Below are 12085 nucleotides of genomic sequence, written 5' to 3'. Positions count from 1 at the left end.
GCATCTTAGCTTCAGGTCAAGGGGGAATGGGCTTGAGAGACTTTAAGCATATTAAGAAGGGAATGCTGCATTGCTGGCCAATAGGGCCTAATGTGGCATAATTGGCTTCATGTGGAAGAAATATCATAGATGGAAGCCTTTAGCAATATTAAACAAATACAATAAAATATCACTTGGTTTTTGTTTTTTGGATAAAAACAAATAAAATATCACTTGGTATGATTGTAATGTGATAATTTGACTAGAAGTTTTATAACTGTGATGATTTTGCACATATGCATTGATTATTCAAGATCTTTTACTTTAATATTTTGATGCCAACTCTTATATCTCATTCACAAATTTTTACTGTTGTCTGTTGGCAATTTTTGATACTTTTTCAGGCACTTATGGTGAATTTCAGGAGTTGCAGGAATGCCATTTCCAGATGGATAATTATAGTATGTAAGCATATTGCTTATGCTTTTGATGATTTTTCTTAGGTGTTCATCATTCTTGATTCTTTCTTTTTGATATGAATGCTTGCAAAAAATTTTCAATGATCTGCAAAATGTATTTGTTCATTGCATATCGATTGTTCTAGATATATATATCTATCTATATCTATATCTATATATATATATATATATTTCTTCCTCTATTTGTGCTGCATTTTTAGATTTCATACAAATGGCCTCTTTTAAAATAAAAAAGAAACAAATAACACATAAGAAAGATGGCAATTTAACTCTATCTTGATAAAGCACCGCAAAAGTTAATGAAAAAAGAAGGGCTTTGTTTTGGTTTGTTACACTTTTGAACAAGCAAAACTATTTAACATGGTTTCATATATTTCATGTAGGATCTAACAGAACACTCCAAAATAGTTTGAAAAAATTTGGTTGAAGTTTTGAAGAATCAAAATCCCTGGGCATCTTATCCCATGATTTACAAAAATAAAAAGGGAAAATAAAAACTCCTCTAAGAGGAGAAATCTAAAAACAGCCTTTGGATTTATATATATTATTGTATATCAGTTTATTAAAACATGAAAGATGGTGAGTCATTATTATATATTCTTTTTTTATATAAAGCTGATTGATTCTAAATGTTATATTATGCATATGTAAAAAAAGAGTACTTGCTTAAGATATGTCAATTGTTAATGCTTTGCTGTGGGAGCTGGGTGGTGATGACTTGAAATTTGAGAAGATAGCTCAAAATTCCTAATCAGTTGAAGGATTCTGCAAGTTCAAACAAAAAAATATCTCCTTAATCACATTCATATATTCTGATCTGTTCTGTTTCATGGCTCATACACTCCCACAGTAGGTCTTGAACAATGCCTTTTGCCTCAGAACTCCAAGGTATCTGAAAAACAAATCATGACGTGGGGTTTTCCTTGGCAGATGTTTCAGTAACTGTTAAAAGTGGCTCCCAATTAAAAGCTTTTTCTGGTTATTTAACCAGGCATCCGGGGAACATTGATGGTGCTTGGAGCAAACTTAAGTAAGAATGAGTTCTAACTGTTTATTATGGGAAGATAGGACAGCTGAAGGTAAATATGGTACTTGGTCATGCAACTTACATGATCAAATTCATAAATGCCTGCCTATCCACCCGGCCAGTCCCTTTTCCAAAATGCATATGGTAACTGTTTCTTTAGGAATCACCCACAATGCAGTTAAAGTTTCTTTAATTTTTATTAATATGATTGAAGAAACTTAAAACAAAATGTTGACATTTATATAAAAATGGTATTAGAAATCTTTTTCCTTAAAGTTGTTCCATGCACACATCCTTTTATGCCCATTTTCAATCAGTTGAATCCAGCAAAACCCTGTCGTTTGACTTTAAACCATTAAAAGGAATATGGGTGCTAATTTAAATATGAGAAGTTGGGGATAATGTAGGAGCTTAGTGCATTGCAGCAATAGAGTCCATTCACTGATTGACATAATCATAACAAGCTTGACTCTGCATGATCACATGAATGCTCGGTTTACTTTATTATTCTTTTAAATTCTCTGCACTTTGCAATGTCATTGTTGTAAATTATAAATACCTAACTGCCCTTAATAATTTCATTTTTCTGGTCAACAATGCTTTTGAGTCATTTTAGCAAGAACTTTGCTCTTTCTCTCTCTCTCTCTCTCTCTCTCCTTATTTTTTTGGGCTTTGGTTGGGGTTGGAGAAGGTTTTGGGTGGGGTTTGTGCTGAGGTGAGTGGGAAGGGTGTTGGTGTTGCAGATGGGTGTGGGGTTGAGGGAAAGAAATGGAAGTAGAGGACCTTATCATTAACTTTTGATTCTGTTATCGAGGGCTTAATTGGACTGTCAGGTAATCATAGATAGTCCTTGTGATGTTTATTTGGAACGGTCGTCCAACAGTAATGTCTAATGATAGTAATCACTGAGATCCTGTCATCCTAGGCTAATGGTTTTCCCAAGTTCTTGACACTGATACAAAGTTAGCCTGCATAGACCACGAGTACCTTGTGTCTGCCGAAACTTGATCTGCCTTTCCAAAATAGCGCAGTTATTATTACTGACCTGCATGTCTTGATTTACAATAAGTTCAGGTAACGAAAACTATGTAAAAATCTATGATGTTAACCAATAGATCTATAATGAAAACTGATGTTTTGACCATTGGTACTATTTTTATTTGAATTTTTGTATCAAAGTATTTTAGTTCATAGGCGAAATCGTTCATACATTTAATTTGATGAATTCAATCAAATATTAACTGTTTATTCATTACGGATGGTAGCTTGTAGTATAGTTACAAACCTTAAAACACCCATCAAAAATTGTTTCTCTTCTCTCTTCTTTGTTTCTTGTACATACGGTTTTAGAATAGATGCTGATAGGCTACAACATCATTACGACAGGGCCATTATTGGGACCATGGTCACCTCTTGTCTCTATCAAAATTGTAAAGAGATGGAATCACCTTTTCCAGTGAAGGTGTTAAAGAGAAGGAACTTATTGAACCACCCCCGCCCCACTTTTATTTCTCTCAAAAGTAGAGGAAGAACAACTGAAGTGAATGAGTAGTCATTGAACCATACTTTTCAAGTAGCTACTTGTGACCCCACATCCTATTTATCATCACAATAACTAGAATGGGGAAAATACCATATATTGAAGAAGGGTATTGGAAATAACATGAACAGGAAGATTTCAACTTTGTAGCATGTAAAAAAGAAAAAAGCACATATAGATGTTAGTAAGAGTCAAGAACGAGGTTAGACCTTTTGCAACGTTTTAGAATCTGTTTCTCAAACTTCGTGGAGAAGAGATAAAAGACTTTCACTTTTGCTGATGGTCACTTGAGTGGATGTAACTTGATGTAGCACTCTCTTAAAAGAAACCTGCAAATGACTCAGAGATTGGTATTTTACTGATTCACCCATACTTTTCTTTCGTGTTGCAGGACGATGCAAGTATCCCCCATGTGATTCTGTGGGTTCCTGTTGCTCCATCACCAACAAAACAGAGCTGGATTGAATATTGGTTCTTCTGTTTGTAGGTGTTTTATTATTTTGAAGCTTATGTTCCTCTTGATGTTTGCTGGATTCATATATTCCTCCCCTGAGTAGCAATTATATTTTTGTTGTCATTATCAACAATCTTTAGTTTGGCCGGCCTAACAGCTTGCGTGGTAGCTCTAAATTTGTCTTCTTAGTTATATAATGCTTACACTTATTGCTAAGGATATTGTGAATTTAAATCTCGGGCGCCTGGCTGACCAAGTCGTATGGTGCCACCAACACATGGTATTTAGTATTTTACAGCAGAGCAGAGAATTTAATAGGGCACTGGAGGAAGCTTGAAGGGGATGGAGTCTGAGATAATTAAAGGACAGAGAGGCCCCATCCCACTGCATATAATAATGCAGAGTTTGAACTACAAAAAGAAATGCATTCTAAAGTCAATGCGAATAATGATGGAGTGTGGAGAAAAGAAGTGCCGGCTTTTTGGTTGTATCCTCAGTTCAAGCTTCTGCTTTTAAAAAATCATCCTTATCGTCACTTGCTCTAAATAAATAAATAAATAAATAAAAATGGTCATTAAAACAAAGGAAATTCCTGTTCATGTAATTTGATGGTGTTGTATGTATGATACATTAATATGTCAAGGAATGGGACCCGGCGTGCATGTGCAATTGTTACGTACTATGCCATGCTACTGTTTCTTTATGAGCTTGCATCTGGGCCCACCAATTACTATTCGCTGATAGGTTGTGCAGCAGCCCTTCAAACCTATGACGAGCTTTTAAACCCAAAATTTAATTTTTTGAATAACTTTTAAAACCAGAAATTAATTTAAGCTTATTTCAATTGAATTATGTTAATTTTTTTAAAAATATATTAAAAAATTATGATTTTAATTTTTAGTTAAAATAAAAAATAAAAAATAGAAAATCACCTCACATCACATATGTGATTACGTGATCGAGAGGATCATTACACAGGCGTGCTACCTTCAAATAAAAAACCAGGATAAATAGATAAATAGAAGTGAATGGCATTCAGTTCAGACTCCCTCAACGTTATTCTCCTTCCGTCTACACTATCCCCAACCTACACATGGGGCATGGAGACCGTGACAGTTGTTTAATTTTCAAAAGATATGTTAAGGGTCCAGTAAGTGTTACTGTGTTTGCACAAGCAGGGGAGACCATAGAGTCAAATATCAAGGTTTCGGGCCTAGGGCTGCCACGTGCCCTATTGCGATGCCAATTAATCTTATGCTAAATATTTAATTATTTAAGGAAGAAATGACTGAATTAAAAACCAATCAAATATTAAAGGATTAAATCCGAACCCTTGATACATGGAGAAAGATTAAAAACAATTTAATTAAAAGTGAAAGTTGGAGGATTAGACATGAGAGCGAAGGGTTAACCCACAATTAAGATAGAGAATTAGGCTAAGTAATTTAAAAGCAGGAGTGGGTTGCAACAGTAAAAGGTAGAATAAGGACAGAAATTAAGGAAGAAAAGGGGCAGGCAAGTAGGCAGTCTTCTTAATAAGAAATGAAATGAGGATGGGGCGTGATGAAAATGAAAGGTGCCCTCAAACCCTTCACCCTTCGCCTTCTGCTTAGCACCCATTAATTTCACATGTCATGAACAAGGAAGGGAACTGGAATTCAAACACTTCACTAAACGACAACACTCCCAACCCCCCCTCCACTTCCGCCACCATCGCCACCGTCCGTGGACCTCCGACGGGTCTCTCCGGCTGACAGGTGGACGGTCAATAATTCCGCATCTCCCTCTGCTTGGAAAATGGGTCACTACCACCCCCCAACCCCCTTCTAACTATAGTTAACTCCTCCTTGGGTTAAAAACTAACCATAGGTCACTCTTGAGTCTAGAGTCTGGAGTCTTGACTTTAATTTGTTTGCTTGTTTTTTTTTTTTTTTCAATTCATTTTGGTCTTTAATTGCTGCTATCAATATCTCTGGCCTTTTCTTGTGTGCGAATAAGAGAGAGGGGAGTGACGAAGACCCCAGACTTTGTCTCTGTTATCCCTTTTGAGACTCTCTCTCTAATTTCTGTAAGCAGCTCTTTGGATTGGCTTTCGTTTCCGGTGGCTGAATCGGTGGGTGGTCGAAGGTGGTGGATTGTCGTCAACGAATTGTTGGGAGCTTAAGGAAGCTAGGTTTCAGGGTTCTGAAATGTCGCAAACTTGAGAAATTTTCGGAAAAGGTTTTAATCTCGGGGTGCTTCAATTTATTTCGCTGAAAAATTTTATGGTTTTTGAGTGTGGGACAGAGTTTATCGCCGACGATTATTTGTTCTGTGGTGCCCAGCAACGGTGATTGTTGGGTTACGCATGATTCGTGTTTTTGCAGACTTGGGGTTGGGTTGATCTTTTAGCTTTTTTCTTTTTCCTAGCTTTTCATTTTGGATCAGCTGGTAGGTGAAAGAAAAAGGCAGATTGACTGGTTGGTGAGAGCAGGGTCGGAACCCTAGAAATTCAATCAGAAAAAGTAGTTTGAATTCTTTGATAAATGCCCTTCTTATCCCATAGAAACAAACCCTAGAATTTCAGTTCTGATGCCGGTAGATTTAGATAATTCGTCTGCGATGACCGTCTCTACAGCTTCCGGTGAGGCCAGCGTGTCTTCTACCGGCAATCAACCTGCGCCACCCAAGCCCGCACCCAAGAAAAAACGAAACCTCCCCGGAATGCCAGGTAAAATCGATAGATCGTCAAAAGTATACCACGGAGGTTTGGCGAAATGGTAAATTGTTGAGCTTCGTTTGGTGTTCGAATTTTGCAGATCCGGACGCGGAGGTGATTGCTTTGTCTCCCAAGACTCTAATGGCGACAAATCGATTTGTTTGTGAAATCTGCAACAAAGGGTTCCAGCGAGACCAGAACTTGCAGCTTCATCGCCGGGGTCATAATCTTCCATGGAAGCTGCGGCAGAGGTCAAGTAAAGAGGTTCGGAAGCGAGTGTATGTTTGTCCAGAGCCATCTTGCGTTCATCACGAACCGTCGAGAGCTTTGGGCGATTTGACGGGGATAAAGAAGCATTTTTGCAGAAAACATGGGGAGAAGAAGTGGAAATGCGACAAGTGTTCGAAGAAATACGCAGTTCAATCTGATTGGAAAGCTCACTCGAAGATTTGTGGAACAAGGGAGTACAAGTGCGATTGTGGGACTTTGTTTTCAAGGTTCTTAGTTTCTTCCTTCTTGTACATTCTACATCTTTTCAAGTATGGTTTTTTGGGGTTTTGGGATCTTGAAAGCTCTTTGCTTTGGTTATTTGAAGGAGGGATAGCTTCATCACCCACAGGGCTTTCTGCGACGCGTTGGCGGAGGAGAGCGCCAAAACCCAGACTCAGACAGCGGTAGCCAATCCAAATTCAGATGAAGACCCAAAGATCGAGTCACCCCCGCCGCCGCCTCCCCCTCCTCCTCCCCCTGCACCAGCTGTTGCTCCGTCAACTGCTGTAATATCAGCAGTTTTGCCGATACAGAGTCCAGGTAACAAGATCCGAAATTGGATAATTTTGAAATGGTTTTGGTTGATTTTTGTCGGATATGATTTTGTTAGAGAAAAAACAACAAAATCTTTGTTGTTTCACTCTCTCTCTCTAAATCTTGGAGTCTAGCAGTTTTGTCGGTTACTGAGGTTTGTTCTCATCTGAAAATACATGTTTCATTCATATCAGCTTAGAGGGGCTTTCGTCTTCTCGACGGAAGATTCAATCTCTGTGCAATATTGATAAAGAAACCCAAGAGATTCAAAAGCTAAAAAGATGAGAGAAGTGGGTTTGGGAAAGGATGCCATGATTGGCTCTCCTTTTCTTCTAAAGTTCCATTAAAGAAAAGCTTAACTTTCCCTCCTTTCTAAACAGCTAACCCCATTTTTTTTAAACTTCTTTTGGGCTCTGTACCAGAGTTGCCGGAGAATCCAACTCAGATCTTGGAAGAAGCCCCACCAGCTGCCACCGGCCTAAATGCAAGCTGTAGTAGCAGTACTAGCTCGAGCAGTAATGGTACCACCAGCAGTAGTGCATTTGCCAGCTTGTTTGTTTCATCCACTGCATCGGCAAGCTTACAACAACCCCAAGCTACTGGATTCTCGGGCTTAAGCCGAGTCATGACTCGTCCTGATCGCCCAACTGAACTCACACCATCTTCTTCCACAGAGCCCATTTCTCTCTGCTTATCTACCAATCACGGATCGTCAATCTTTGGAACTGCTGGGCAAGAGCGCAGGCAATATGCGCCACCACCACAGCCTGCCATGTCTGCCACAGCCCTACTACAGAAGGCAGCTCAAATGGGTGCGGCTGCAACAAATGCCTCTCTGCTGCGTGGTTTTGGAATAGTTTCATCTACTTCTTCATCCGGGCAGCAAGAGAATCTACAGTGGAACCGCCAGCAAATGGAGCCAGAAAGCACGTCTGTGGCTGCAGGGCTGGGACTTGGGCTTCCCTGCGATGAAGGTTCCGGGCTGAAGGAACTAATGATGGGAACTCCTTCCTTGTTTGGTCCAAAGCAGACTACCTTAGATCTCTTGGGGTTGGGGATGGCAGCAAGTGGCAGCCCCTCTGGAGGGTTATCAGCTTTAATCACTTCCATTGGAGGAGGCCTTGATGTGGCTGCAGCAGCGGCCACATATAGAGGCGGGGAATTTGCAGGCAAAGACATGGGAAGGGGCTGATGACATGAGAGGGAATGAAGAAATCATTATGAGATAGGCATGTGGGGAGGTGGTTGTTGTACAGTGGCTTCTGGTCTCTCTTGGCATTAGAAAGTAGAAAGCAATGTTTGTTGTGTAATTTTTATCATCCTGCAGACAGAGAACAGGGCCATAGGCAGTTGGGTCCTTTTGGGTCTTTAGCTCCTCAACTGTATAGTTTCCCCTCCTTCCAAGACCTCTACAAATTTTGCCACCTCAGCATTTCCATTTGAATAATAATAAAAATTTAATGTATTAGTCTCCATTATATTTCACCTATACTGGAATTTTAGTTAAATTTTGTGTGGACTCTTTAAAAATATGTAAGGGTGGTTACACATTTCAACTTCATCCGTTGAAGGCTTTTCTGGAAAAATGATGAACCAATTTGGGATCACGCATAGAAGAGGAGAGGAAGTGTACTGGTGTGGTTAAGTGATAAAATGTTGTGCAGGGCAGTGAGCGGGCCGCCGGGCACACATTTTATTGGTGGTTTAGAGGGCGAGTGTCCTGAATCCATTCTTCCCTGGAATGGAGAGTTCCTTCACTGAAATGGCACATGCAGAATTAAATGGGTGGGCATCACTGTACTACTGTAGTATGAGGAATTCAGGATGCAGAGTTGGTGTACCTTTTCCTGATAGATGGTAGTAGATCACTGAATCCCAATTCTGTAATCCCTGCCAACCACATGATTTCATCTCTTGATATTCTCAGAGTCATAGGGTGTCAATCATGTTTACGTGAAATTTTGGATTTTGATGTGGTATCTGTACTCCAGTCCCTAACTGAGGTGGTAGCTGGGGGGAGTGCATTTGACTCATTTTCAGATTCCTTGTGTCTTTAACACCAAGGGGAAGGGATCTTGGGAGTCCCATTGGTTTAAAAATGTGATACATGCAACTCTCCGTGGTCTAAAGTTTAAGGGTACATTCATAGCATGAATGCCCTATTTTTTTTTTTTAATCTTTTTCTATGGTTCTCAGAAAAATATCACCAATCAAATGGTACCAAATGCATATTTTTAAAGCTCATTATTTATATTATAATTTCATCTATTTGTACCATTATATCTTAATCATATTTATTTATACTTTGATTAAATGAGCTAAATCTCATCATAAAATTGGAGTAGAGTATAATAACATTTTCCTAAGTTCAATGGTTGTTGTGGTAGTGGAGAGTCAACTTAAAAAATGAAGCCATCCGTCTATTGCCACCCCTCAACCATAAATGTTGAGAAGTGTTTGATACTTCATGTTGCAGAGGGTTTCAAATTCTATTCAAGTGTATTTGTTTACAAATGTTTGATTTTTTTTATTTATTAAAAGCCTGGTATAAGAAAATTGTATTTTATTACAAAATAAATTATCAGATTCTTTTTATAAAAAAATATCTATTTTTTAATTAAATAATTAGTTTTTGTATATAATATTTCTATGTAATTAAAAAAAATATAGAAAAAGATTTTCATTGAAAGAGGTTTTTTTTTTTGTAGGCTTTAAAAAAATGAGAGTTTTATAAGTGTAATATTGTGGAACAATAATAGAAGTTCTTCGTCATTTTGCCATCTAATGTAGGCTTTAAACTAAATGTAAATTGTTTTGCACTTTATGTGTGTGTGTGTGTTTTGTTGTTTTTCTTGGCTTCTCACAATAAACTAATATGAGAGTTAAGGTTAATAGACATAAGATAGCGTAAGTTTGATATAAAAAGTGAATTTAATTTATAATAAGTTAAGATGTTTGCCTTGTTAATATAAGTGGGTTGTTCAAAGTAATAAAAGGTAGGAAGACTTTGTTAGGAGTGATGTCTAAGATATACTTATAAAAAAACAATTGATGTCTATTTTGTTGTATTAGGGCAAGAAGGAACTTCACGATATTTCAAAAAATGATATGACTGCCAAGTTATAATTGAAAGTGAAAATTTTCTATATGATGAAGTTTTTTATGAATCACTTGTATTTAAAAAAAATGATAGTTCATTCTCCAAATGAAAGAATGTACATTCATTAAAGACCAATTTGTTGAGTTGTGTTGATGTATTCGTTTAGTTGACAATTTTTTTGTTCCATTTATGCACTAAGTTGGATTTCTTCCGAAGTTCTTATTGATTATAGTCAACTTCAAACTAATTCAAAACTATTTGGCTTTGAGGTTTATGTGTATTTGAAGTGATTAGAGCTTCATGACTATGATAAATAAGTTAGGTTACATTTTGGAGAAAACATGAAAAATGGTCACTACACAAAATTGGAATCCAAATGTCCCATTGGGACGTTAGTCCTCTATTTTACAAATTTTGATATGACTTTTATATTTTTATTAGTGTTTATGTGAATTTAAGTTTAGAATTGCTCTTTAGAAATGTTTTATAGGTTTTTTTTTTTGGTACAAATAGATGATTTCATTGAGTTGTATCCGATGCACAATAATGTAGTTACCCTTATTGCCTTAGTTCTCCATCTCTAAAACTTTCAAGAGTGATCTTGAAAAAATCTTTGAACATAAAAAAAGATGTTTGAACCACTAGCATTACCATAAGGTTGAGGTATCCATTAAGAAGGAACACAAGGTGCAACATCGAGAACATGGGGATTGTATAGATTCATTTGGCTAAAATTTTGCAAAATTAAACCTCACCCAATTCATCCCCTATCCCCCATCTTGGGTGATTAACCTAGGTGAATTAGCTCAAGTTCATAACTTACACTTATGGTGATGTGGCAATTGTAGAGTAAAAAATTTAGATAATGCATATATCCTTTTAGTTGCTATCAGTAACTTTAACGATGAGTAGATTGTTAATTCATGATTTCCCTATTGTATGTTTTCCTATAAGGATTGATTTAATACCTACCAAATTATACATGATAGAAAGGTTCTCATGGAAAACAATGTAGCCTATAAATTTATTGTACTCACATAGGGCACGTTTAAATGTTTTAAAAAAAAATTAGTATCTTTAGGTACCCTCTACTCCAATGGGCGCACATATAAAGATGAAAGTAGAGTCATGAGAATCCGAAAGAGTGCTCTTGATCTAAAGAAAAGACAAAAAAAATTAATAGTCTTTACACATTATAAGCTAACATGATTGTCAATGTAGCTACAACTTCATCCATAGTATCAATTTTAGGTATTACCAGACCATGATATGTGCTGCTTGGGCATATAAGTGAGAGTCGACAATTTTGAGCAAACAAAACAAAGTTGGTTTGGTGGATAGAAAACAAGAAAGTTGGATTTTGATAGACATCACGTGTAAATGAAATGATGGAAGGTTAAATTGGGTACAACCATTCATAACTAAAAAGAAATAATTAAATTTATTTATTTTCTCTTTTCTATACATATAAAATGAAAAAATAAATTCACTTCTCATGATAATAAATTATGATAATTTATTCATTTCTTATCCTCTTTGAGGAATCATCAACTCTTCCTTTTCTAACCTAAGATGCTTTAAAGAAATTAGCTGAAAATTTTCCCAAAATTAGAAAAATATTCTTGTTCTAAAGAAAAGTAATCTATGTTCTAAGATTTCAACATTAAAGGGATTGTAAAAGTTCAGACAGCTTCAATGAAAAAACTGACCAAACTTCAATCCATGTCCCTCCATATTCAACTTGAAAATCTTCTCCCATCATCCTTCATTCACCAAGTTTTCTGGGTCTTGCTTTAATGCTCTTGAACATGCAGAGAGACAGTGAATGCAAATTGGGCTTGTCAATGTGCTTCTGTCCTACTTACCTAAAATGTAAAAGCATACTGTAAAGGGTAAAAGGGCTTATACGGAATAATAGTGGATGGATGGAAATTCATCTGCGACTTCAGTAACTTGTTTTTTGGCTTTTCTGAAAGGAGGGTATCGACTTGAAGATATATTGAG

General features: G+C 36.9%; 1 protein-coding gene and 1 non-coding gene across 3 annotated transcripts; both read left to right on the top strand.

Moving 5' to 3' along the window:
* Positions 1-388: 388 nt before the first annotated feature.
* On the top strand, positions 389-3753 carry LOC100852945 (uncharacterized). Of its 2 annotated transcripts, none has more exons than XR_009465536.1 (2): positions 389-440; positions 3417-3753. It is a non-coding gene; the product is annotated as an uncharacterized LOC100852945 (transcript). The 2 variants fall into 2 exon arrangements; XR_009465535.1 differs by having other exon boundaries at positions 389-444.
* A 1311-nt stretch (positions 3754-5064) lies between these two features.
* On the top strand, positions 5065-8456 carry LOC100263342 (zinc finger protein GAI-ASSOCIATED FACTOR 1). Its single transcript, XM_002271922.5, has 4 exons — positions 5065-6189; positions 6278-6674; positions 6773-6987; positions 7404-8456. Exons 1-4 carry the CDS (start codon positions 6051-6053, stop codon positions 8171-8173), a joined length of 1521 nt encoding a protein of 506 aa, XP_002271958.2. The 5' UTR covers positions 5065-6050; the 3' UTR covers positions 8174-8456.
* The last annotated feature ends 3629 nt before the right edge of the window (positions 8457-12085 follow it).

The sequence above is a fragment of the Vitis vinifera genome, chromosome 4 (assembly GCF_030704535.1).
Source record: "Vitis vinifera cultivar Pinot Noir 40024 chromosome 4, ASM3070453v1".
NCBI classification, from domain to species: domain Eukaryota; kingdom Viridiplantae; phylum Streptophyta; class Magnoliopsida; order Vitales; family Vitaceae; genus Vitis; species Vitis vinifera.
This window is presented reverse-complemented; position numbering and strand designations above follow the sequence as displayed.

Bases quoted from the DNA above. Each gene is read 5' to 3' on its own strand.
- LOC100263342 (XM_002271922.5), top strand. From the start codon at position 6,051: ATGCCGGTAGATTTAGATAATTCGTCTGCGATGACCGTCTCTACAGCT. The intron at 6,675-6,772 runs GTTCTTAGTTTC...GGTTATTTGAAG, and splicing joins TGTGGGACTTTGTTTTCAAG to GAGGGATAGCTTCATCACCC. The intron at 6,988-7,403 runs GTAACAAGATCC...GCTCTGTACCAG, and splicing joins TTTGCCGATACAGAGTCCAG to AGTTGCCGGAGAATCCAACT.